The sequence below is a fragment of the Pogona vitticeps genome, chromosome 4 (genome assembly GCF_051106095.1).
Source record: "Pogona vitticeps strain Pit_001003342236 chromosome 4, PviZW2.1, whole genome shotgun sequence".
NCBI lineage: Eukaryota > Metazoa > Chordata > Lepidosauria > Squamata > Agamidae > Pogona > Pogona vitticeps.
Window position 1 is genome coordinate 180397763 of NC_135786.1, and position 27839 is coordinate 180425601.

The 27839-nt window shown below is 38.6% G+C and overlaps 1 protein-coding gene and 1 long non-coding RNA gene across 2 annotated transcripts in view; one reads left to right on the forward strand and one right to left on the reverse strand.

Moving 5' to 3' along the window:
* The window catches only part of APCDD1 (APC down-regulated 1), a 41397-nt gene that overhangs the window by 5553 nt on the left and 8005 nt on the right, over positions 1 to 27839 (forward strand). The window contains exons 2-4 of the mRNA XM_020793555.3: positions 5974 to 6157; positions 7921 to 8452; positions 27435 to 27756. Of these exons, the coding sequence (XP_020649214.2) occupies positions 5974 to 6157; positions 7921 to 8452; positions 27435 to 27756 (1038 nt within the window). The remainder of the gene's footprint in view (positions 1 to 5973; positions 6158 to 7920; positions 8453 to 27434; positions 27757 to 27839) is intronic.
* LOC144588551 (uncharacterized) lies at positions 125 to 27439 on the reverse strand. The gene is made up of 2 exons (XR_013544161.1): positions 26437 to 27439; positions 125 to 14987 (listed from the first exon to the last, which is right to left on the reverse strand). It is a non-coding gene; the product is annotated as an uncharacterized LOC144588551 (long non-coding RNA).

The window sequence follows — 27839 nt, forward strand, 5'->3', positions numbered from 1 at the left end:
AGAAAGGTTACCGCTTTTATTACCTGTTTGTGATTCTTCTGGTCTTAACTGTTTGGCTCCTGCTGAGTACAGGATGGATAGCTAATAAGACCATTGAGTCTGATTAGAAGGGCCTTTTGCATACTTTTATTTTTCTCAGTTCTAAATGTATAGCCTTTATTTTCCCCCTTCTGTGACTTGTCTTCCTCATCTTCTTCAGTTCTCTTTTGAATTCTTGCTGGTGTATTGGCATCTGTAAAAACTAGTGCATAGAATTTGGCATAACGGTAAACCTGTCTGTACTGCATAGAATGATTGATCTTGGATACATTGCTTCTGCTAAGGCAGACTGAAATGGGATTGGCTTTTTAGTCTGCAGCGTTGGAAACTGACTCTCATTCTTTACTCATTCTTAACCCCAACCACCTATCAGTATTGAGTAACAGCTGAATAACAGCTTGAACATAAATGCTGCCAAGATATTTAGTTCATATAGGTGTAGAGTTTGGGTAAGTTGCTTACATAGATGACAGCTCCCCATATGCCTCAGCCTGTATGTCCAGGGATAGTTATGTTGGTTAGGAAATTCTGAGATTTGTCATCCAAAAGAGTAACTTTTTTCAAAATGCTAGCTGGATGGCATTGGTAATCCAGGAGTGTGTTATGCTTGTGAACATAAATAGGCAGTAAAGCTCTAACAACTTTTTTGAAGTCAACTTTAGTTTGCCGACCTACTGGAAATATTGCTTTAAAATGCAGTTGAGTCAAGACTCAAATGTATACTCCTCTTTATATTTATTTCTTCATAATATATCTCAACATAGGAATAGTTTTCAAAAGACCCTAATGTCCATTTGTCAGCACGGAACGTTCTGAATGTCAAAGGAGGTTTGCATCTGGAACCTGTCCATTATTGTGGTTTTCTCTGCTTATACAAAAAGCCACAAAAGTTTTAGATGTCAAATGTTAAAAATATTTCAGCTCCAGAAATTCTGAGGAACAATAAAGTAGATTCAATCAGTTTGGCTAATTTAAAATAGACTTGCAGACCTTCCATATGAGCATATTTTGTATGTAGTAAGTGGATATTTGTTGATTCTGTATTTTATTCCTGAAGCTACCAGTCATTGCAGTTGTACTGAGTTCTTCAGTTACCTGACATGCGGTGTTTCAGTTTACAGGCATTGCTATGCCTTTCTCATATTGCTGGGCGTGATGTCCTTGTGTGAGTTGTGCATATTGTTCCCGTGTGTTGTTTTATGTGATGATAAGTGCATTCATTTCTAAGAAGCTTAATAAGTAGAAGAATGCAAAAATGTAGCCAATATAAAAATCAGGACTTAGATATGATTCTTAATTTCTTACATATATTTATTAAAGCAAGTTAATAACAGTTTTTGTTGACATTTTTATTTTATTTGTTTATAAATATTTTATTGTGTTTTTTCTGCTTTTCTATCCATTGCAACCAGAGTGATTTATTACAATATATTCCATTCATTTAATCTTGTCTTATACTCTCAGACATAATATTAATCTAATCTGTTCTACTTAAATCGATGTAGATTTCATCCAGGTATAAAGAGGTTCCCATTTATTATTATCCAGCTTATCATTTAGTGTATCTGTCAAAATATCCATTTTTGCTGGTTCCAAAATCTTCTTTGGAAAAGCAAATGAAAAGATTTATTTATTTCTTTAAATAAGGAGACAGATCTAGTTATATTTTCTCATAATTGTCACAGTTTGCTGCTGACTTTAGTAGCCTATACTGATTTAAATATTTAAACGTATGTATGAATGTTTTAGATCCATGTGCTAAGTGATAGAACTGAGTAATACTCATCAAGATATACCCCAAGTTGAAAGTCAGGCACAAGCTACTACATGTGAGTAACAAGACCAAAAAAATTAAAAAAAATCTTGGCAATTCTCCAAATAATGTGTATTGGCATGCAATTTCTTTTTCACAGTATGAGCATATATGTACATCCTTATTCATACTTCAGAAAATGGAAAGGGATTGTTGCATATATTAGGTATTCATGTGGATGTGTGTTTGCATTTCGTTATTGCCAGAAATGAATTGCAAGCAGAGTGCATGACTGGTCTGATCCATGATCAGAAACCAGAAATAGGGACCTGATACTGGGAAGTGAGCCAGCTTTTTCTCAGGGAATGGTTTCTGCTGATATCAGTGAGAGAAAGAAAAGAAGCGGCACTTGAAGACTGCAAAATGCCAAATGGCCTAAATTGATGTGTTAACTGCAACTAGACTAGACCCATTGAGTCAGTGGGATGATTGTAAGTGTTGATTTACCATACAGCAAATAACTCAATGGGCCTACTCCAGTTGACGCTAGCCTTTGGATTTAGGCTGAAATCTCCTGATGGATGTTTTGGAGACCTGTGTGTCTAGAAAGCTGGCAAACTGTGCCTCCATTGTAACTACCTTTTCTTGTCACACTGCTTTTTTTTTTAGTTTGTTCCAGAGGCATGCATTAGAGTTATCTGCATGATCAATTGACACTAATCCTATAATGCAGTATATAGGAACTAATATATAAGTTCCTATAATATATAGGAGCTTACTACCTTTTACTATACTGCTGTGTCCCATTCTTGCATGCCTAAAGCAAGCAGTTCAGCAAGCAGTTCTGCAAGACCTTACTCCTTTTGATGTTCAGTGACTAAAGTAGGGCTAAAAACAGAAACATCTGCTTGGCAGTGAGACATAAAATTCTCTGTTGTAATTATATAACTTTCACAATGCAATTAGGATAGCTAGTGGAAAGGTTATCTAGCAGTTTCCCACATCAAAAGTAAGACCAATGTATAGTTATTTAATTTTTTTGTCAACTGAGTAGATAAGTAAAGTCATATCCTTTAAGTACATTGCGTCTTATCTGTTGGAAACCTTTTAAAACTTCTGACATATTTCCACTTAAAAAGTATATTGCAGAAAATAAACTTTCATGCACATGTTTTCATGTGAGCTCAGTTTGATGAATCAGGGATAGCAATGGAGCAGGTCCTAACTTACTTGGATGGTAAATGGCGTCCTATGCATTTTTAGTCAGAAATAAGCTTATTTATAATTTATATCCCGCCTATCTGGTAGTGTGTTCATTACAGTTACTCACTAGGATGTGTGTTGCAGCTCAGCAACCAAAGTCCTATTGGCATAAATTTACACTGCAGAAGCCAATGATGTCATCATCGGGCACCAGTAAAATTTAACTTAAATTAATCCAAAAGTTTCCATCCTTCTGTTTCAGATTCTGAGGCTCCCTAAGGCTCCATTTTGCCACAGGGAAGCCATTGGATGGTGGTGTGTATGTGCGCGCACTTTAGTTGCCAAGATTCATATCCATTGGTCCTGACAATGATGTAATTCGTCTCTGCCAGTGTATATTTACACAGGAGGCTTTTGCCCAGTGTATATATGACCAAGGTACAGTGCTCTATCCAAGGCCAAAAAAAATTGGGAATTCCTTCTCCTCTCCATCCTGCTGTAGCCATGTGTAGTGTCAAAAAACCTTGCTCCATAAGTTTTCCCAGCCCTCCTAAGTACTGTAGACTTTTAGACTGCACAGGACCCTGTGGAGGGGAGAAGGAGTTGGCAATTCAAAAAGAAATAGCAGGTTCTAACAAAAGTACACAATCAGGTTTTAGTGTAAAATTTGATCTACACACAAACATTGGCTGAAATTCTGTTGTTTAGTGTGGTAAGTTGCAACTGGAGTAGGCTCAGACTTACAGAAGAGTTAACTCACCAAATCCCCAATGATTCAATGGGCCTACTCCACTTGCAACTTACTACACTAAGCAACAGGATTTCAGCTGTTACGTCTGAAAATGGATTCTTATATATATATAATTTAAACGTGTTGGATTCCCACTAATTTGAAACATTTTAAATGGAAGTTCTGCACTTTATGTTTCATGAAGGTGCAAGACTTTGTTAACATGCCTTCAGCACCATTTCACTGGTTGGAATCCTACTGATGTGTATGGTTTGTATAACCTGTCATTGCTAATTGCTGATTGAGGTGCCAGGGAACATCTTGGTTGGGCAGCCAGGTCCGTTATTATCCTTGTAACTGAGACCTGCCTCAATACCTCATGAATTAGCTGCAGTTAGCAGTGACAGGTTATGCAGACCTTATGTGAACACCAATAAGATTTTGGCCATTGTGTCAGAAGTATCACTGTGGGAGGAAGAAGAGATAAGACTAGTCATTGATATCTGTTAGTAAGCAAGAAAGAATATAAGAAAACAAATGATGGTGTGATGAGTAGCTGAAGTTTTCATTGCCCACGCAGTAATGAACTGAATGATGATAGCACTTGAATAGCAATGAACATACAAAGAGAATTATAATGCATTTCCCCCTTGTTTATATTAATATCCCATGCACTCATATGCTAGCAAGAAATGGAAATGCTATAGGCAAATGGAGAACATCTAGAGAGAACTAGACCTAAATTCTCAAAGGCTATTAAATAATGGGGGACAAAACAACTGGACTGTCATTTTAGCAACTGAAACAAAAAGAAATCTGACCCACTCTCACACACTGGATTGACAGGCAGGGCTTCCCTATTGGCCATGATCTCACAAGGAGGTGCAGCAAGTCATAGAAGTGTAAAATATACTCCATGTATTACTGTTTTCATACTTGGTAGCAAAGTGCACCTGTTGGATATACCAACTTGCCTAAGATCTTGCACTTCAGTCATTCCTATAAGGGAATACTGATCATGTGGTATGCTATAGGCTCCACTCTCTATCTCCAGTTTTATTGCTCTGAACACACAGAGAATGCCAAGTCTAAACAGGAGTGCCTTTTCCAGGGCTCCACTTCACATGGTGAGACTCCATCATGGGTAGAATGGTAAAACTCAGCACACTCTGCACATTCAAGTCGACAGGAGTGATGACAGAACGGCTGGGACTAGAGTGTGTGTGAGCAGGATGGATAAAAATCAATGATTTTTAAAAAATTGAATTGATCTGAATCACGATTTAAATTAAAACTTGATTTTTAAAATTTAAATCAACAAAATCAAATTGATTTAAATTAAATCTATCCTTGTGGTATGTGAACAGTTGAACAGGGCTTGAATTGATGGCTGAGCTGGTATTTGAACTCAGATTTCAATCTAGATCTGTATCTACTGAACTGCACTATTGGTCCAGTTGAACTATTGAGTGTAAGAGAAAAAAGGATCCCTGCATTCTAGGCATTATGTTTTAGTATAGCTGTAGAATGGACAGGTGCAAGTACAGAGGAAGGTCGAACTACTGTTTAATTCCGGGCATTTTTCATTTTTTTAAAAAGATCTTTGAATTCTACACAAAAGTAGTGTGTAAAATATATATACCTTTTAATGCCAGTAATCAGCTTTCCTGGGATATTGTTCTAAAATCATGAAGACTGTAGTTTTGTGTATACTTGTCAGGGAGGAAGGCCTATTCAGTTCAGTGGAACTTACTTCTTAGTAGCCACCCTTAGAACTGTGTTGCAAGTGTCCTAGATGACACTAAATGAATTATAAATGCCCCACTCATTTCTTAAGCAAATATTTTTTTTGGCATCGTAGATAAAAGTTTGTGGTGACCTTAATTTTTAGCAAGAGTATGAGCCGTCAGAGCAATGGTTCTGATCATGAAAATATCTTCGCCTATACTAAATATTAAGAAAAGAGGCTGAAACCAAAGCTTAGTATATGCAATATGAAGTTGTGGGATCTGGATGTTCTGTAAATATAACTCGCCACTGGGGATCGTGCTTAATAATAAAACCCCACATCTAAGTAACCTTGAAGAAGTAAAAAGCTCAGTACTTTTGAAATGATAATAGAATATAGTTATTGATAAGCTTTACTTCAGACTTCCCCAGGTATATGTTTTAGTTGTCCCAAAAACCTTGTTCATTTTTAATTGCTCAAACTCACCAGAACATTCATATCTTCTCTTTGATTTCTCAGGGCTGGGAGAAGGTTCTGCACTTCTTCATCCAGACAGTAGGTCTCATCCTCGATCTTTAGAGAAGAGTGCATGGCGGACCTTCAAGGAGTCACAGTGCCATCATATGTTGAAGCATCTTCACAATGGAGCCCGAATCACTTTACAAATGCCTCCTACTATTGAAGGACATTGGGTTTCCACTGGGTAAGGATACTGATTAACAACTTGGTCATATTATAGAAAAACATGACCCACTGAGCTAAAATGCTTTAGTAGATTGGAAAAATAATGTTAGAGGCATTACATTGTCTAGCATACACACACGAAAGAGATGCTGCACATATGCTTTGTTGAATAGACACTTTTCCTCTAGCCTGTATCCACAAACTCATGCCCCAAAAAGCTTTTATTTTATTTATCTTCCAACAACACTGCATCTCTCTATTGCCTGAAGCTGTTTTTTAAAGTGAGGAATGCTTTAAAAGCAATTTATGTTACTCCACAGAGATTGCTATTGAGAATGAACTGGCTATGTCACAGCCTTGGCCACAAAAAAAACCTTGCACAATTTTGTTATGAGAGTCTGTGTTTTAAACAGTAAGACATTCTAGGTAGTTCTAGTCTCCCTTAGAAACGACAGTGTAGTTGAAAGCAATTTGCCGATCCATTTGTTGTTGCATGTTACAGTATAGGAGCTAGTGAATAAATCCTTGGCTTTATGCTATGCCATGTGGCATATATATAAAACCAGGTTAATTAACAAAGTGAAATTATGATAATTTAGTTGATGAGTCCAAGCATGCATAAGTGCTTATCTAAGATCACAAACTTTCAGTGAGAAGGCAGTATTTATTTTGTAGTCTCAGTTTGCAGTTTACAGCTGTGTACTCAATTATTTTCTTAGGAAGGCTCTTTGGGGATATAAGGTTCCCTTCAAGCCCAGTCCTGCAGTTCTTATTCAGACAAAAACATCACTGAGGTTAATGAGAATATAGAACTTGAATCAGCAGTAACCTTCACTTGGATATTTCGACACATTTCAAGTTCAGGGAGAGATTATGGAAGCCTACACCTTTAGGGATGGTATTTTCCATTCCTAGAAAGTAAGCCAACAAGTAAGGGTTCAGTTTATGAACTATTTATATTATACAACTATTCCTGTAATTGTCAGCTTAATTTTATGATTTCCTAAACCTGGAGAATGTTTATTACTCTAGTTGCAGTAGATCAAGCAGGTCCATTCCCTCCTTTGGTTAATGTGCAAGTAGCAATATCTCTGAAGGTTTAACTTTATGAACAATGCCATCACACCATGGTGAAATGGGGAATGGTTCATCTGAAATCTGTTGAAAACATGAGAATATTTTTAAATGAGCCTAGAGAAGATATTCTTTCTCTAAAGACAATAAAACTCAAGTCACCCAGCTTTAAGAAAAATTGAGTCAATATTGTAAAGATAGTCTCAGACTGTTTCTTGAACAAATTTACGCTGCCTTTGAAAAAATCTGAGTGATTGTCAGGTATGTCCATAGGGAAAAGAGAAACAGATAATTGTATAATGTTTAGAAATAGCCATATCAGCCTTGGAAGTACTAGGAATAAAAAGGGCTACATCTCTAAGCACTACATGTGAAAAAGAAAGGCAGTCAGCAATATTTTATGTCACATATATAGTATACAGCAGTGGTCTCCAACCTTGGGCCTCCTGATGTTCTTGGACTACAGCTCCCAGAAGCCTTCATCACCACCACTGCTGGCCAAAATTTCTGGGAGTTGAAGTCCAAGAACACCTGGAGGCCCAAGGTTGGGGACCACTGGTATATAGTATGTCTATTTTATTTGTCCACCATCTTTCTCTCATTTATTTAAAAAAAATGTTAAATAAATAAAACAGAAAAGTATATTTTAAAAACAAAATTTAAAAGTTAAATAAAAGAGCCCTTAAATTTTATTTTCTTTGGTTACAGATGTGAAGTTAGGTCAGGCCCAGAATTCATCACAAGATCCTACAGATTTTACCATAATAATACATTCAAAGCGTACCAGTTTTACTATGGAGGTAACCGCTGCACAAACCCGACCTATACCTTAGTTATCCGTGGTAAAGTACGCCTTCGCCAAGCATCCTGGATTATTCGAGGAGGGACTGAAGCAGATTATCAGTTACATAACATACAGATCATCTGTCATAGTGAGGCAGTGGCTGAAAGATTAAGTCAGCTGGTGAACCATACATGCCCTGGATTTGTACCGGAAGATAAACCCTGGGAGCAGAATGTGAGCTATGATTTATGGAGAGAAGAGAATGGCTATGAATGCACCAGAGCACTGAATTTTGCTATGCATGAACTACAGCTTATCCGTGTAGAGAAACAATACCTTCACCATAATTTAGATCACTTGGTAGAAGAGCTGTTTCTTGGAGACATCCACACTGATCCAGCTCAGAGGATGTATTATCGACCATCTAGTTACCAACCCCCTCTGCAAAATGCCAAGGTATGATTTCATTTTAACTTCCAACAAATGTAAACTGTATTTTTATTACAGGTAATATACAAAGTATCTGAACCAAACAGTACCATGCAAAAGCCTAACGTTGCTAACATTTTCCTTCACAACTTTGGCCCAATACTCTCATACTTCTCTCTCATCCCTGCTGCTGCTGCTTCTTTTTTTCACTCACAGAACTTCCCATTCTTCCAGGGTCTGTCCTATAGTTTTCATTGCTTCCTCTTCACAGTGTTACAATTTTTTTCCCTTTTCCTGCACCTCACAGATCTTGCTTGTTTTGTATCTTTTGTCATTATGTATCTCCTTCTGCAAACTTCCTCCACCTTTATGGGGACAAGCTATATCTTCTTGTTGTAAACATTTAGTTTAATAATAAAGATGCAACAACATATTCTACCTTATGTGGTGTGAAATAGATTTTTGGAAAAAAATACACCTTTCCCATGCTTTCTTCCTAGCCCACAGCCCTCCAAGATTCCCTAAAATGTGACAACTTCCTGATAGTAACAGGAAAAAAATATAGTTTATCTTTCCTTCAGTGCCAGGCCTATTCTTGTTGTTTAATCAGATACTTTGTTTTCTACATTTTATTAACAGTGAAATCTTTGTATCTGGAGGTCCGATACAAACATTTTAAGGCCACGACACTTGTGTGGTCTGCAGCTTCTTGTAAAAATCACAAGAAAAGACCTACTAAAAAAACTTTTCCCAATTTACTAATCTTTAACATTTGCAGATTCAGCATTTTATTGTTAATGATGGTTGTATATTTTCCACATTTTGTGTACTTTATTTTATACAATTTTACTTCATTCTTCAGTGGGAAAAGTTCCCAAAATGGCTTGTGCAAGATCTATAATAAACAAGATTGTTCATGACTGCAAGTTTTCAGTACAAAAGACATAACCAAAAAAGAAGAGAATGAGAATATAATTGGGGGACGAAAGCAAACTCATGGTCTAGTTCATAACATTCTTAAAACTTGAGTGAAAATATTTGAGGGAGAGACTGAAAGTGTAATGGAACAGTGGAGTGACTCTGCCCTGAAGACATCTACCAGTGGTGATTGGCTGAATTTCTAATTAGTGAAAATTATATATATTCTTGTAGTGGCATATTTTTTGTATTCCTAAAACAAAATATAGGTCAATGCTGTTAAAAGAGCTATCTTAGTGTGTAGCAATTGTTTATATGCACTCCAAATACCTTCAAGATTTAAGTTATATTTATATCTTGAGATAGCATCTATTCAGTTGTTTATGGGTGGGACTTAGACAAGCCTAACCACAGAACGAAAAATTGTCTGATCATAAGATGAAATAGGCTGTAACAAAAGGATGTAACAGATTAGTCAGGATTCATTGATATGATAGCATAAATATGCCATCATAAGTTGCACATTCACAAGTTTTGATCAAAGTACGGCCTGCCAAATGTGGCCTTCAGTATTGTTGGACTACATTAGCCATAGAGGTTGGCTACACAGGAGTTTATCCTGATTTGTAGCCCCATAATGGAACAAATGGCATCTCTCTAAAAATGTTGACTACAAATTGTTCTTCTTAGAACATTCAAACCTGTCCCCTAATGGGGACCACTCTGCCCCAGATTGGTCTAGGATTGGAGTTTACTGTTGATTGGGAACAGTTAGGATTGGTAAACATGGTTTTCTTCCTGCATGGTCACTAGATTGCTCCAGTGTGGGGTTAGTGTGTGTGTGTGTTTCTCCTACATGTCAGTGGTAATGAGTAGAGATGGGTATGGTCTGTCCATGACTGCGGTTGGCATCGTCCATCCTATTTCAAAGTCAAAGGGGGCATTTTAGATTTAATTGTATTTGTTTTTATTTAAAAAATACTTTCCCACTTTTGTGCACCATATATTTTAAGCCCTATAAAGTTTAAGGCTGAAGATGATATCCTGGTTTTACAGCTTTGCCTTGATGCACATTTATTGCCTGCCACTTTTGCAAAGTTGACTTTGCTCAATATCTATCACTTGAAGAGCAATAGTATAGTAGGAAATAATTTTTTTTAAAAAAAGAAAAAAGGTGTTTTGGAAATGAAGAAAGCCAAACGGTCACTTAGGGTTCTTCAGCAATGAAATGGAAGCAGGCTGTTTCCCAACTGGCTGACAGCTATTACAAAAGAGAAGGCGATCAGCATGGAGCAACAAGGAGAGGGACACCTTGTAACCAAATGGACCAAAATGGAGTGATCTAAGGCAAACACGTGGTTGAATAGCTTGCAAGTACAAAAGCCACAATTTCCATGTGAATGGAAGAAGTCTAATCAAGAGCGATCTAATGCAGTTGACCTGCCTCTGCAGAACCGTACTTTGCCAGTTTGTGCCTTACCTGATCTGGATGGAATGCCTTCTGTTGAGTCAGGTTTGCTATTGTCTAATAGGATTGATGCAACTGCAGCATGCACACCCTACATCCCATGCCTACATCCCATGAAGTAGACTGCAATACCAACAGCGCTGTGCTATAGACCCTAATGTCCTCCCAAAGAAAGAAGAGGGCAGGCCTCAGGGTTTAGTGGATGTGACATAATGCTATTTGCCTTGGGCATCAAGACTGCTAAATGCAACTCTGATTGTAGGCCAAATATATACTGAGAGCGACAGTTGCCAGTCCCTGTTCTGTAGGTACCAAAGTGGGAAATGTTGATATTAACAACAGAAAGATAAAATGAAACACACTAAATACAGCGGTACCTCGACTTACAAACTTAATCCATATTGGAAATGGTGCTTCGTAAGTCGAAGCACCATTTCCCATAGGAATGCATTGAAAACCGATTAATCCGTTCCGGCTGAAGAAAAAAAATACTCCCAAAAAACCTGCAAGCCACATAGGTACGCGCTGGGGCTGCAAACAACAAAACAAAACCCAGGAGAGAAAGAGAGCCTCAAAGGCTTGCTGAAGTGAACAGGGCCAGGGCCAAAGACCAGGCCGGGAAGCGCTTGCCTGCTTGCCTGCCTGCCTCCTCCTGCTCCTCTGGAGCTTCCCTCACTCCGGTCAGCAGCCACAGCTTCCTCCCCTGCTGCCCAGAGGAAAAAAAATAACAAAAAAAAAAAACATAAAAAGAGGACAGCAAGCCCAGTCCAAAAATACACACACAAACACACTCCGAAGCAGAGCCACCAAAACCCACTCAGAACAGTTTTTCAAAAGGAGAAAACAGCCGCTTACCTCCCTGCACACACACACACACACACAGGCTCACTCCAAAGCAGGAGGCTCTCCCAAGCCTCCAGCTGCATCACACCCTATAACTGCCGAAAGTGCTACAGCACAAAGAAGCAGCCTTGGTGCCACCTACAGTTATAAAGTTGAATTGCCCGCCTTTTTCCCCTGCCTGTTTCTGTTCCTAAGTGGAAGCTCCGTTCACAAGTTGAAGCAAAAAGTTGCGACCGAAGCTATTCGTAAGTTGAAATGTTCGTAAGTAGGGACGTTCGTAAGTTGAGGTACCACTGTATATCCAAACAATCAAGCATTAATAGATCATCTGCAAAAAATAATATAATAATAATATTTATATTGCGCTCTATACCAGAGCGCTTTCCAATTGTCAAAAACAGTTAAAATACAACCATAACATAATTACAATGATAAAAAACATACAGTAAGCAATTATAATTCAATAAGGCAATAAACAATCAAAATAGCTATAATAACAATATAATAAAGTACTGTACAGTAATTCTATCCCAATAATTGCCTATTTCGATGGTCAACCCCTATGGTTCCAGGTTGAACAAGTAGGTTTTTAAGTTTCATTTGAATTTGTCCAACTCTGGTTCCACATGAAGGTATTGCGGAATGGTATGAGAAAATGCTCTAAGTCTGGAGTTAGTTTAAAAAATAGTTTACTTTTTTTTGGGGGGGGGAATAGCAGAGGATGGATGTGGTGCCATGGTGCCCTCTTTTCTTTGTTTGAAAGCATAAATGTTCTCTTCCTTTGTTGATGGGAGATTATGGTAGCACAATCTTGGGGCTACCATAATCTCCCATCAACAAAGGAAGAGAAAGCAACAGTTAGAACTGGTCATGGAACAACTGAGTGGTTCAAAATTGGGAAAGGAGTACGGCAAGGCTGTATACTGTCCCCCAGCTTATTTAACTTATATGCAGAATACATCATGCGGAAGGCTAGACTGGAAGAAACCCAAGCCGGATTTAAGATTGCCGGAAGAAATATCAACCTCCGATATGCAGATGATACCACTCTGATGGCAGAAAGTGAGGAGGAATTAAAGAACCTTGTAATGAGAGTGAAAGAGGAGAGTGCAAAAAACGGTCTGAAACTCAACATCAAAAAAACTAAGATCATGGCCACTGGTCCCATCACCTCCTGGGAAATAGAAGGGGAAGATATGGAGGCAGTGTCAAATTTTATCTTCCTGGGCTCCATGATCACTGCAGATGGAGACAGCAGCCCTGAAATTAAAAGACGCCTTCTTCTTGGGAGGAAAGCGATGACAAATCTTGACAGCATCTTGAAAAGCAGAGACATCACCTTGCCAACAAAAGTCCGAATAGTCAAAGCTATGGTTTTTCCTGTCGTGATGTATGGAAGTGAGAGCTGGACCATAAAGAAAGCAGACCGCCGAAGAATTGATGCCTTTGAATTGTGGTGCTGGAGGAGAATCCCCTGGACTGCAAGGAGAACAAACCTATCAGTTCTAAAGGAAATCAACCCTGAGTGCTCACTGGAAGGACAGATCCTGAAGCTGAGGCTCCAGTACTTTGGCCATCTCATGAGAAGAAAAGAGTCCTTGGAAAAAACCCTGATGTTAGGAAGGTGTGACGGCAAGAGGAGAAGGGGACGACCGAGGATGAGATGGCTGGACAGTGTCTGCGAAACAACCAACATGAACCTGACACAACTCCGGGAGGCAGTAGAAGACAGGAGGGCCTGGCGTGCTCTGGTCCATGGGGTCACGAAGAGTCGGACACGACTAAACGACTAAACACACACACACACAATCTTGGGGCAGCACTTTGTTTCCTGTTTCAGTTAGCGAGACTGCTCTAAGCTCAGAGCTCCCCTGAAAGTGAATAGCACCGGGATATGCTGCTGTGTATTTTCCTGACACTCTCCAGTTAATTCTTCTCCAGATTGGGTGCCATGTAGATTTTGTTGCCTTATGTCTCTGTAGGTTAGATATCTGGCTATAGCACTCATCAGTCCTAGTTTTCCTAGCCAATGGTGAGGAATTATTGTAGGACCACAACCGCCAACATCTTCGATGCCTACTTATATAAGTATTAGGTTGAATATGTGTCATGAAATCTCCTGGAAATTAAAGTGAAAATACAGGGGGTGGTTAGTAAGGGAAGAGACCTTTTATTTTAAAAAGGTAATGTTACTGGGAAGAAAGACTGCTGGGAGATTGGGATGATGACCATCTAGCAATACTGAAGAGCAGGGCAGGAGCTGAGAGAGTTAGTTCAGAATTAGTAGACCCAGGGACGATGTATGTTTCATTCCATATGTATTGACAACTAAAAGCACACTGCCTCACCAGCCTATCTAAATTATATACACATGAGGGGAGAAAGGGAGAGAGATGAAAACACTGTTGAGGTTTTGAAGTAGGGCTGTCTGTACATCTTTTCTGATATCTCAAAAGAATGCACAAAACCATTGGAACCACATTTGAGATTTTAGTTGTCGTCAGTTCCATCCAGATGAATGCTTAGGGTCACATCTAGTTAAGAGTTATTTGCACTCTTTTTGAAGATTTTTCACAGTAACAAGTTTAATGTGATTGTTTAATAAGCTACCACTATATGGACATATGAAATATCTATATCTGTATATCAAACAAGAAATAGATTTCTTATCTTTTGAAATGTATTGTTTTCTTCGATTCTTTAAAGACAAACTTTAAACAAAACTTTCTTAAATAAGGGATACTGTCTTTATTTGCATGTTTTAGAAAAAATATAGATCATTATATTTTCATGACAAAACAAGAGGACCATTTATGTATTCATTATTTACTTATTTTATTTACATACTGCCTTTCTCCCCATAGGAAACTCAAGGTAGCTAACAATGAATTAAAGCAATACAGTAAGACATAAGAACTGCATGGCTTGAATAGACACAAGTTCATGTAGTTAGTATTCAGTACCTAGGAGGGAGATATGTTACCATGCTTTTCTTACATGCAGGAATAATGGTAGCATAAACACTGAGACAATACAACTTTGTTTTTACAGAGTTACAAACCTTTCCCTTTTAATGTTTTCTTTTTCTAATTGTTGGTCCATAGGGGCCCAGCTGAAAATGAGCTAAAGTTCTAAATTGGGTTTAAAACCACCAGCCTCCAACCATTTTAGATACTGGACATTAGGCATAAACAGAAACATTAAATTCACTTGTTTTTCTAAGCTTTTGTGGTCACACAGTAAGCTGAGTGAGGAAATCTGCTCTGAAGTGAATTGGGTATATCATACAGAATCTGCCTGGCAAACCTTGCTTCATTTCCTCTTTAGTCTTATCTGAAATATAAAAACATAGTTAAGATCATTAGCTTTCCATGAAGAACAGAGTTGATGCTTTTTTAGTTGATAAAGCCACAATATTAAATGTGGAAGCCTCACTCTTATTGGTAAATAAAAGCAAGTGACTGCTGAATTTGTTGAGAATGCTAAGACCAATTAGAATTGGATTTATTCCATACTCTTTACAGCACTTTAGTTAAAGGATGATAAATCAAAAACCCCCAATGAAAGCTGTGCACATCTAAGCCAAGCTTCTAATCTTCTTGAATATCCAAAGGCCCAAAGTTAGCTCAGGCAGGAGACCTTACCTTCTATCTGTTTTTTTTTGGGGGGGGGGGGCTTAAAGCAAATATAATTTCTTTGCTTTTAAATAAAACTGCTCAGAGATATGGGTATACAATGTGGTGTATGGGTATACAATGTGGTGTAGTGGATAGGGTAATGGGTTAGGATTCAGGTTAGATTCCCCAGTTCTGCCATGGAAACTCACTGGGAGGTCAAACTGGTAAAACCATTCCTTAAATACCTTACTTGCCTTGAAAATCATATTAGGGTCACTATAAGTCAATTCTGACTTGATAGCACATAATAACATATACAGTGGTGCCTCACATTACGACATTAATTCGTTCGAGCAAAATCGCTGTAGAACGAAAACGTCGTAAAGCAATTTAAAAAACCCCATAGAAATGCATTAAAACCCGGTTAATGCATTCCTATGGGCTGGAAACTCACTGTCCAGCGAAGATCCTCCATAGCGCAGCCATTTTGCGAGGAATCCATCCCAGAAAACAGCGGGTGGCCATTTTGTTTACCCGGCGGCCATTTTGAAACTGCCGACCAGCTGTTAAAAAATCATCGCTTTGCGAGAATCATTTCCCGAAGCAGGGAACTGATCATCGCAAAGTGAAATTCCCCCATAGGGAACATCGTTTTGCAATCGCTCTTGCAATCGCAAAAACATCAACGTCAAGCAGTTTCGTCGTTAAACAGAGCACCCGTCTTGCGGGGCACCACTGTATATACATACTCATACATACATACATACATACATTTTTATATATTTCTATCCTAAACGGGTTCATAAACCTAATGTTCCTACTGTCAAATCCATCAATTTTCTCATTTCATAGACTTAACTCTTTCAACTGCCAACACTGAAAGGATGGAAGGATATGTGTATAAGAAAGGAATCCTGCAGCTGAGTCAACTTCACCTGACCTTGAAGCACAGAAAGGCTGTGCATGTTTCTTTAGCAGTCTGATCCTAAATATGTATGTGAGACAAGAGCAGCCTAAGCTAGTTCATTAGCTGTTCATTTCAGAGCAGGGAATGAAAATTAAGGGTTACATGGAATCTGTCAAATGCCCATGTAAGGTTTGCATAACTTGCTGAAGCTAACCACGGCTAAATTAGAAGGTGCCAGGGCACATCACAGTTGTATGAGTGGCCATGGGACTAGGCACAAAATAGAGATGCACCTCAGAATCTTGTCAATTACCTCTAGTACATTACCCATACATTAAGTGAATACCAATAGAAGTTGGCCATTAAATAGTAAGTTTTGCATTGGCATAGCTAGTTTTATGATTGCTGTGAATTACAGTAGTATAGTTATTCAGTGCAGTGCAGTGGAAGCCTGAAACTGCTGTTTGTTATGGAGACATCAAGCTTGGATGGGCACAAGATAGATTGCATTCCACCAGTGGACCATTGGTGGACAGCCTTGGGAGCTGGTTCTTGTCTAGAATGGGAAAATTCATTAAAGTGCATCTAGTGTCCAGGAAGCAAATGTAGTCTAGATCAGTGGTTCTTAACCTTGGGTTACTCAGGTGTTTTTGGACTGCAACTCCCAGAAGCCTTCACCACCAACTGTGCTGGCTAAGGTTTCTGGGAGCTGCAGTTCAAAAACACCTGGGTAACCCAAGGTTAAGAACCACTGGTCTAGATCACTGAGTTTAGTACATTATTTGTGTTTTACTTGCGACAATGAGCCTATGTGAGCTTTGAACGTAATGTGAACTCTTTATGTTGACACACCACTAATAGTAATAGAATTTTTTTTCAAATGGATTCATCTAGGAAGAATCAAGAAAGGAGGGTAGACATACACATCATAATTTTGCTCCCCAAAATTCCAATATTATGTTGAGTTCTCTTCTTCTGTAATATGAAGTACATATTGGTCTTAACCGACCAGATAGGCAGGATATAAATAAAATAAAATAAAATAAAATAAAATAAATAAACATACATACATACATACATACATACATACATACATACATACATACATACATACATACATACATACATACATACATACATACATACATACATACATACATACATACATACATACATACATACCACCTATCTGGCTGCAAGGCCACTCTAGGTGGTTTACAACACAATAAAATAATTACACTTTAAAAATCAAGCAATGATTATACAAAGATCAAAATAAAAATAAAAATATACAATCACAAATAACCAAAACAACATCAGCATTGTTCTTGTTGTTTAGTCGTGTCTGACTCTTCATGACCCCATGGACCAGAGCACGCCAGGCCCTCCTGTCTTCCACTGCCTCCCTGAGTTTGGTCAAATGCATGTTGGTAGCTTTGATGACACTGTCCAACCATCTCATCGTCTGTCATCCCCTTCTGCTCTTGCCTTCACACTTTCCTAACATCAGGGTTTTTTCCAGGGAGTCTTCTCTTCTCATGAGATGGCCAATGTATTGGAGCCTCAGCTTCAGGATCTGTCCTTCCAGTGAGCACTTAAGCTTGATTTCCTTCAGAATAGATAGGTTTGTTCTCCTTGCAGTCCAGGGGACTCTCAAGAGCCTCCTCCAGCACCACAATTCAAAAGCATCAATTCTTCGGCGTTCAGCTTTCTTTATGGTCCAGCTCTCACTTCCATACATCACTATAGGAAAAACCATAGCTTTGACTATGCGGACTTTTGTTGGCAAGGTGATGTCTTTGCTTTTTAAGATGCTGTCTTGGTTTGTCATCGCTTTCTTCCCAAGAAGCAGGCGTCTTTTAATTTCGTGGCTGCTGTCACCATCTGCAGTGATCATGGAGCCCAGGAAAGTAAAATCTGTCACTGCCTCCATATCTTCCCCTTCTTTTTGCCAGGAGGTGATGGGACCAGTGACCATTCTCTTAGTTTTTTTGATGTTGCGCTTCAGACCATTTTTTGCATCCTCCTCTTTCACCCTCATTAAGAGGTTCTTTAATTCCTCCTCACTTTCTGCCATCAGAGTGATATCATCTGCATATTGGAGTTTGTTGATATTTCTTCCGGCAATCTTGATTCCTGCTTGGGATTCCTCCAGTCCAGCCTTTCGCATGATGTATTCTGCATATAAGTTAAATAAGCTGGGGGACAATATACAGCCTTGTTGTACTCCTTTCCCAATTTTGAACCAATCAGTATGTACATATCCAGTTCTAACTGTTGCTTTCTGTCCCACGTATAGATTTCTCAGGAGATAGATAAGGTGGTCAGGCACTCCCATTTCTTTAAGGTCTTGCCACACTAATTTAGCATAGTACACCAAACATTATCTTGCCTCTGATAGCAATAGCTACTAAAATGTACTAGGAATTTTGAATGATTTCTTTTAAATCACTGCAGTCTCTGGTCATAAACAAGTTAAGGAGTTAACTAGGAAAAGTACTGATCAGCTGAGTTTGTTCTTACAGAACCCTGAGACAGTTGGAGGTGAAAGTATTATGATGTGGTTAGTAGGTTCTTCAAGAATATGAAAAGTTTCTTTTTATACACAATGAGGAAAAATGCTTTTGAGGCATGATTTTTTTTAAAAAGCCTTAGATTTGTGAATGTATTCATGAATACAAATAAAAGTGGCACATACACAGTATGTGCACAATAAACTAAATATTTGCTTCTCTTTTTGTTTTCAGCATCTGGCACTCATTCTTCATTGAAATTTGGTAAATGTTTGCCAGAATCTTGAAAAATATATTTGTAGACAGGGCCTAGAATCCTAGTCACAGGCGATTAATGCAGTTTTGTACAGAACTAAGCAGAGATAGGGAAACTTGTAAACTTGGACTAAAACATCCAAGTTGGAGAGACATGGGTCATGTCTGGTTTAAAACAACAAGGTTAATTCTGAGACAGGCTTCTGTTTCTTCGCATCTTACATTTTTTGTTGAGCCTGGGTGATTAAACAACATAGTGAAGGTAGACAGATATGGGAACAGATGTACAGTACTCATATAAATCACTGAAACAGAATATTGAAAATAAATTAAGGTCTGAGAAAACCTGTTTGATCTGTTGGAAGCAAGATATGGGGCTAAAGACAAATACAAAGATCAGTTAAAAATCAGTTCCAGAGACAGAAACAGATGGTACAACCTACAAAACAGAACGAAACAAAATTAACCCAGGAACACTGTAATCATTGATGCAAATATGTGGCTGATTTTGTTTCCCCAACTGATTTTCTCAGTTAACCTGACTGTAACATAATTCAGTCCTTCAAAAACATAAACAAATAAACAAATAAGTCTTGATCATCCCAGAGTGTAGGACACAGCTTGATTTAGGCTGAATATCAGGAAAAACCTTTTAACTCTTAAGAGTAGTACAACAATAGAATCAATTGCTTTGGGAGGTGGTGAGCACTCCAATGCTGGAGGCATTCAAGAGAAAATTGGACAACCCATCTGTCAGATCTCCTTTGACTTGGGATTCCTGCATTGATCAGGGGTTGGGAATCTATGGCCTTATAGGCTCCCTCCAACTCAATTATTCTATGATTTTCTTGCTCTAAATTTCTGAAACTTGGGCTATCAATTTTTTTTTCTCTAACATCATCTCTTAGTGCCATTACTTTAAAATCTGATACAAAGTCCATATGCTATTTGTAAGTTAGAAAAACATTAACATTTTGCAGAGTTACTTCCCCAGTGAGTTGCCTTATCCTTGCCTCATATATGAGATCATGGGAAAACCTGCTAGTTATCACCTTTGGCCAAGGAGAGATTGTGTCCATTCATTGAAGTGTCCCTTTGGAGTTGAGATATCTGGGTAGTAGGGCACTGTACTGGGAAATTGTACTAAATGTGCATTAATGTAGTTTGGATATGGCATCAGCTCGACAAGAGTACATGGTGAAATTAAGCTTTTTCCATTTGTCTTAAAGATTGCTACTGACATCAAATGCTTTACAGTTTTTCCTTGGATTCATAATGAGGCAGTTTGCCTAAAAGACAATGATTCTAGAATCACTATGGTGGGCCTTCAGTATGCAGCAAATAATAATCCTGACCTGACATGCCCCTCCTTGCCATTAGTTATTTGTAATTGTTACTGAATAATTTTGTGATCTTAAAAGTTCACTGTCAAGTACATCTCTTAAAGCTAACCAAAATCAGCTGAAAATGAAATAGTTCCCTTAGTGTTTCCAACAGACTAGATCTGCTTGTTCTTATATTTTTGCAACATTATCATCTTTATAAATCAAAAGAAATCTCAGTTCTTGATCTGGAAACTTTACCTGTCATAAATCAATAAATTTCAATGAAGGATTAGATTAGAAATCAAATAGTTTCACTAAGTAGGAGTATTGTCATTCAGCAGTCATATAAAACAATGATATACCACAAAAAAAATTTAGGCAGGAAAATTTCAGGATAGGAAAAATAAAGTAAGAGAGTGTGTGTATGTGTGTGTGTGTTGCCTAGAGAACTGCCTACTGTAAATAAAAAGTGAAAGTTAAAAGTATTGGGCTCCAAGTCCAAAAAGAGAGAGAGAAAGCAATCCATCTACACAGGTCTTGGATTTGGCTTTTCTTCCTCTTTGGCTCACTAAAACCGGAAAGGGAAGGATAAAGAAGAGCTCAAAGCCAGCAAAAAGGATAAGGAAGAATATTTGTTCCTCAGTTTGATTCTGGTTAAGAAAAGATTGATCAGCATTACGGAAAGGATACAGTTAGCATATTACTGTTTTAGAAAAAATGAGTACCAGAGCTTCATAAAGCTTGTAAAACAGAGAGGGACTTTTTCCTTAAAACATTTTTGTACTTTGATGCTGAAAGATTTAGTTCGATGCTTGTTTTTCATTCAGTGCAGTTAGGGAATAATTAGTCACTTAAAAATCTATATCTTGTACACTTTTTAAATCTGTTATATTATCTCTGCCTTATTTCAATGAAGAGATTTCCAAGCATGAATATAATGATTGATTTAAAAAGAGAAATTTAGATGAATATTTAGGGCTTCAGGGGTGATTACGCAAATTACCTTCATGTGGCATGGGTGTTTTTTCCCCTTCATATCCCTGGAATGGGAATATTAAGTTGATTAAGAAGAGGACTGATGACATGATATTCAAGAACTAAGAACAGATGCTATATTTTGCTTACATTATAGTATGCCAGATGCCCCATTCATTCCTAGATTCCATCTCTCTTTGCCTAAAGTAACCAAATTACCATTCATCTGTAAACACAGAATAAATAATAATTACCTTTGAACTGCAGAGCTGGAAGGTACTCTATGGGTCCATTGAGTCCAGCCCCTCTCAAGGAGGCCCAGTGGTGAATTAAGCTCCCAAACTCTGGCTTTACAGCCAGAGACTTAAGCCACTGAGCTCTGGGACACAGATAAGTTTTTTCATGTTCCGTTCAATATTACAATTCCCGTTCACTCTTTGTGGCAGAAGCAGGGTACCCCCAACACTGGCACACCACAGATACATAGGAGCAAGGAGGAAGGATAGCATCCTATCATGCTCTTGAGCAATGGAAGCAAAGAAGACACCCCTACCTGACTCTATGATGTGGGGACTCTGGGTGGACCAGGATTGCCTGGTCCATGAACAGGACTTTGCTCCACAGATTAGAAGCAGGCAGTTTTTACTTCAGTCCATTTGGGATGTACAAAAGTGCTGCCCAACATGCTTAAACCTTATTCTTCACCAGAATTTCAACCCCTTCCTCATAGGGCACTGAGGTAGGCTTGCCTATTGCTCCTGATGTAATCCTATGTGGTTTACACAATTGCTATGATCCGTTAAATTTTGTATGGATGAAATACTTATTCTCTGTTCCTTTCACAGTTTTATGGAGTGATGATAGATATTGTTAGTGGTTGACATTTAGCTTGATCCAGTTTTGGATGGGTGAATAGGCCCTAATTCTTGAATTCTCTGTGTCCAGGGATTTATGACTTGCTCAGTACAAGGACAGTGTTATCAGACTTATATCCAGGTGACAGCAGTCCATGAGATGATTGAGGAAGTAGCACTGATTTTTTGTTATCCCATGCTTTCCCTGCAAATGTGAAGCTCATGGGATTTGACTGGTCCATTGACTGGTAGAGAATAATCTGATGTTTGGATCTCTTGGCTTGTACAGCTCTGCAAATTTAGCTAATAAAACCGTGGCCACATTTTATCCATCTGAAATCTCATATGGGGTGTTTTCTTACCCTGTTTCATACATACCTCTTGGATCACGAGCTGTGTTAACTGGGTCATAAACTGTCACAGTTTTGAAAGTGCTTTTGCCTTGGAAATGGATTCCTAACTTCAGTGCTTTCATTCCATTGCCAGGGAAGAAGACTGAAGGGTGGTGTTTTGTTATTGTTATTATTGTTGTCTGGTATCTACCTGAGATAATTTTATGCAGCCAGTCAATCTGTTTCAGTTGTAGTACTACTTACGAATGACAGTCAACTTTTCTTGCAAAAGGAAACTAGGGGAAATGCTAGAATTACACAAAATGTGGGTGTTACTTATTTTGAGAAGGATTTTTTTTCTGCATAAAGAGCTCCTATAGAGGGATTTTCTTTTTTAAAAAGTAGCCATGTAATCTATGAGTAAAAACAAAATTCTGCATTGGGTAATAAATACCGGTACAGTCGTGCCCCGCTTAACGGTTACCCCGTATAACAACGAATCAGCTTCACAACGATGTTTTTGCGATTGCCCCTATGGAGGATCTTCGCTGGATGATGAGTTTTCAGCCCACTGGAACGCATTGAACAGTTTTCAGTGCATTTTAATTGGCTTTTTTATTTCGCTTTATGACGTTTTCGCTCTACAGTGATTTCTCTGGAACGAATTAACATCGTTAAGAGAGGCACCACTGTACTAGATAAATGAAAGCTAACAATGGGATTTTCAAAGAGGTACCAGTGTTCATCTGTTTCAGCATGGATAACAAAAAATTTGAGAAATCTTATGGTACCTCAGCTACTAGTGGATTTATTTCCCTGTGAGCTCTTGTGGATTACAGTCCACTTTCTCATATGCATGGAGAGCAAAGTGAACTTTTTGAGTCCTCCAGAACTCTTGCTTGCATAGATTTTATACAATTTGGAGAACTGAAGAGGAAGCCAATAGCCCCTTATTTTTGCAATGTCTATGCCTGAAGAAGAGTTCTGGAGGTCTCAAATGCTTGCCTTATAATATGTCAGTAAATACCAATATTGTCCAGCTGCAGATTAGAAGGGGAAATGCCTTTTTCCCCCCTCCTGAAAATCTACGTAAGTTGTCCATGCTGACTTAAGTCACTGTCAGAAAAATCCTATACACCACAAAAAAGGTAAAGGTAAAGGTTCCCCTTGACAATTTTTGTCCAGTCGTGTTCGACTCTAGGGGGCGGTGCTCATCCCCGTTTCCAAGCCATAGAGCCAGCGGTTTTTTTTTGTCAGAAGACAATCTTCCGTGGTCACATGGCCAGTGCGACTTAGACACAGAACGCTGTTACCTTCCCACCAAGGTGGTCCCTATTTATCTACTTGCATTTGCATGCTTTCGAACCGCTAGGTTGGCGGGAGCTGGGACAAGCAACAGGAGCTCACTCCGTCGCGTGGATTCAATCTTATGACTGCTGGTCTTCTGACCCTGCAGCACAGGCTTCTGCGGTTTAGCCCACAGCGCCACCACGCCCCCCTGTACACCACAGTGTATGACAAATTCATACCTTCATTTATCCTAATGAACATTCTGTGCATTACTAATGCATTGCCCACCATCTAGGGTAGACCCAAAACTAATTCATTTCCCTAACTCAACTTAAACCATAAAGAACACTACAGGAGATACTGAGACATGACTTTGGGGTTATGTGGTGTTCCATTGTCATTTGGCACTACTTTTGACCTCAAGCAAATGCTTTCGTTGACTGTGGTGTGTGGCCAGCTCTGGACACATTCCCAAGCCATAGAGGGTGCTTCCATATGGGTGGCTGCTAGCACTGCCAGCCTAAAGACATTGTGCAGCTGGTCTGTTTTTCCTCTGTAACAGATTTTGTGTAGTAATTTTTTTTTTTTAAAGAAGCAGTAGGAAAAATGGCAGAAGTATAATGTAAGCCAGGGATGCTTGGATTCCCTGTAAAATTATGAAAACGAGACAAGGCAATTACACAATGAAAGTCCTATCTGAAAGTTCTGGTAGTAAGCCTGTGCCATTAGAATGGCAGGAGCCAAAGGTACACGAGTCCAGCTGCTGCTTCGATGGTAAGACTTTCAGGCTGTTGGCACCCTCCAGTGCATCCAGCTCTCCATCCGGACCACAGTGAGGAGGTGCACTCTGAAGTATTTGTATACTGTGAGCTGATAGTACATGTCTAATTGATAAGATTTAATTATGAGGTGGTTCTACAATATAAGGAACATTGCTTCTTATTTTTATGTCAGCTTTTGTCAGACTTTCTCAGAGTCCATTTAGTTTTATTATATTTTATAATATTTTATTATTTTATTATAAGTCATTCTGGTTACATATTTTGAATCATTTCTATGTATCTCAAGTCAAGACAACAAAACATACACAAGAAAAAGGTATCAGGAGCAGAGAGGTACTAAGTTGGCATTCTTTTACTGGAAAAAATAGATGTGAATTTGAGTCAAGAATACAGTGGTGCCTCGCTTAACGAGCGCACCGTTTAACGAAGAATCCGTATAGCGATCCCTTTTTGGGGATCGCTATACGGATCAGCCCCAATCGCCGCACTCGCTTTGCGATGATTGGGGCCTCCGGCGGCCATTTTGGAGCCGCCGAACAGCTGATCGGCGGCTCCAAAATGGCCGCCGGAGCGAAAACATCGCTGGAGGGGTAAGTTTCCACGCTTATTGGAACGCATTAAACTAAGTTTAATGCGTTCCAATAGGCTTTGCTTACCCGCACAGCGATGTTTTCGTATAGCGAAGGTTAATCCGGAACGGATTAACCTCGCTATACGGGGCACCACTGTATAGTGTGGTGCCATGTAAAGTATCTGTGTGTGATCTCTGCATCTTATAAAAACAAACAACGTCTAAAATGAAGAACAATTGCAGAGGCATGCTTCAAACTCTGTATATAGCACCAACATAAATTATTTTATTTAATAACCCATTGTGAAGTTCTTAAAATGGTTCTGAGCAGGAATTAAAATGACACATGAGCCATGAAGCAGCAAGACCTAAATAAAAACTATTGAGAAGGACAACTAGTTCTCAGTTTGTACATTCCCAAAGTGGAATACCTCTGTGTAGTTCAAGTATAGTAATTACAGTTTCTCCAAAGCAACCTCTCACATCCACTTGGTAGCCTCCAGATGTATGTCTGATTTCAAAGTGTGCACAAAGCTGTACTTCCATTTCAAAGCTACACAGAGGGTGGGCATCTGCCTGCTCTAGATCTGTAAATTTCTAATCCTGCCAGGGGTATCCCAAATTCTAGAGAACCATATCTGTGCAAGTTTCTGGTGTGCAGGGAATTTTAACACTATGTAGTTAGTGTTCTTGGTATATTTCTTGACTTGCCAATCTCTGCTGAATTGCAGTATTAACAATTACAACATTTCTTGATATCTAATTATGGCCTTGAAGCCTGGAGAGGTTCAGCCTCTGCTATGCCATATGCGTAGTTGTTGTATCAGAATTTTTATAAAGAAAGAAACCTGCAAAATCTGTTTGTAAGAATCTAATGTTGGCCAGTAAGTATGAGGTTGGAGGAAAGTATGGAAAAATTAGATTGCCCTATTTTGTCTGATCAATTGAAATTTGCTAATTTTTTGTACTAATGGTGTTTATGACAACTCTTATTTAGTAGTTTTGTGGACGCCACATTGACTTGATAAGTCTTTGTTCAATTGTTTAAATATATGATCGGGCTATGCCTAGACACAGTCTCATTTTGGCAGGAGGTTATTTATTCATATTAGGTTTATGCTGGAATAATATTTGAAATTTGCAGATGTATATGTTTTGTTAAATTATATACCTGTTTCTTGGACATTAACTAATGATTGATGCAAATGAATTCTGTGCAACTCTTATGGTGGCTAATCAAGTGCAGTTACAACGCTGGAAGGATAAATACCCACTTTCTGTTAATCAGTGAAGTGAGGATATTACAACTCTGAACATTTGAGCAAGTGGCACATAGAAAACAACTACATATGGATACTTACATTTGATCTGCTTTCACTGCAGGTTTTAAAAAAACTGCTATTGCTATATTCTTTGCTCTTCCTTCCTTCCTTCCTGTTTATTATGGGGTGTTTTGTGATTTGAGCATAATAAAAGAAAAGAAAAAGAAGATCAGTACCCGAATATTTAAAAGATCATCTAATTCAGTACTGACCCACCTCCCAACCAGGAAGGTTCTGCTTGCAGTGACCAGAAAGCTGTGTGGCCTGCCAAGTTACCACAGATTTCAGGGCTTTTCCAGTAGTGACACACCGTTTCTGAAACTCACTTGCTTGAGATATAGTTGGTTTCCATTCTTCTTCATCAGCTGAAAACATATACAAGTATTATTCAGCAAATAATGAAATGTCTTATTTTTCTTTGTTGCTTGTTTTTATTGCTTTTAACTCTATTTTAACAAAAAGTTGTAACCTGTGATTTTAGGAATTTGTAATTTATTATTTTGAACTGCACATTTTATGTGAATTGTTACCTACCCTGAGTTCTTATGAAAAAAGGCAGGATATAAATCAGTTTTAGAGTTCACTAACTTATAGGGTCACCATCAGTCAGAAGTGATTTCATGGCGGATAACAACATAAATCAGTGTGGTGGATACTATGTCCTCCTTTTATGTTTTTCCTTTGGTCTAGTGATCCAAAATATAGCTGAGATTAAAACATAGAGGTATCCTAGAAAAGTTAAACATAATTTTGTGGAAGTGCAAGATAGCGAAGATGCCTTATATTGAGTAACTATTGGCAGTCAAGAAAAGATTCTAATTCTGTTGCTACTCTAGAGCATGAACTACTGTTGTTTAAAACAGGGACATTTGCCTACTGCATAACCATGGAAAAACTAGTTAAGTGGTTCTTTGCAATCCTGACATGTTCGAACACAGTACTTATGATAGGATTTTCTAGCACAGTTAAATGGTTGTTAGCTCTGTCACTTGCCAAGTTTCTATCAGATTTAACTAGGTTTGTTGGTTTCATTTCAGAACCATGACCATTCATGTATAGCATGCAGGATCATCTATCGGTCAGATGAACATCACCCTCCAATCTTGCCTCCAAAGGGTGATTTGACTATTGGACTGCATGGCGAATGGGTGAGCCAGCGCTGTGAAGTTCGTCCAGAAGTGCTTTTTCTCACCAGGCATTTCATTTTCCATGATAACAACAATACATGGGAAGGTCACTACTACCATTATTCTGACCCAATCTGCAAGCACCCCACTTTCACTATCTATGCCAAGGGCCGTTACAGCAGGGGAGTACATTCTTCAAGAGTGATGGGTGGAACAGAATTTGTGTTTAAAGGTAAGGGCATTTTTTTAAATATACTCCTGGCATTTTCTGAACAAGACTGGGTGGAGATCACTGCAAAGGTGTGCTCTATGCCT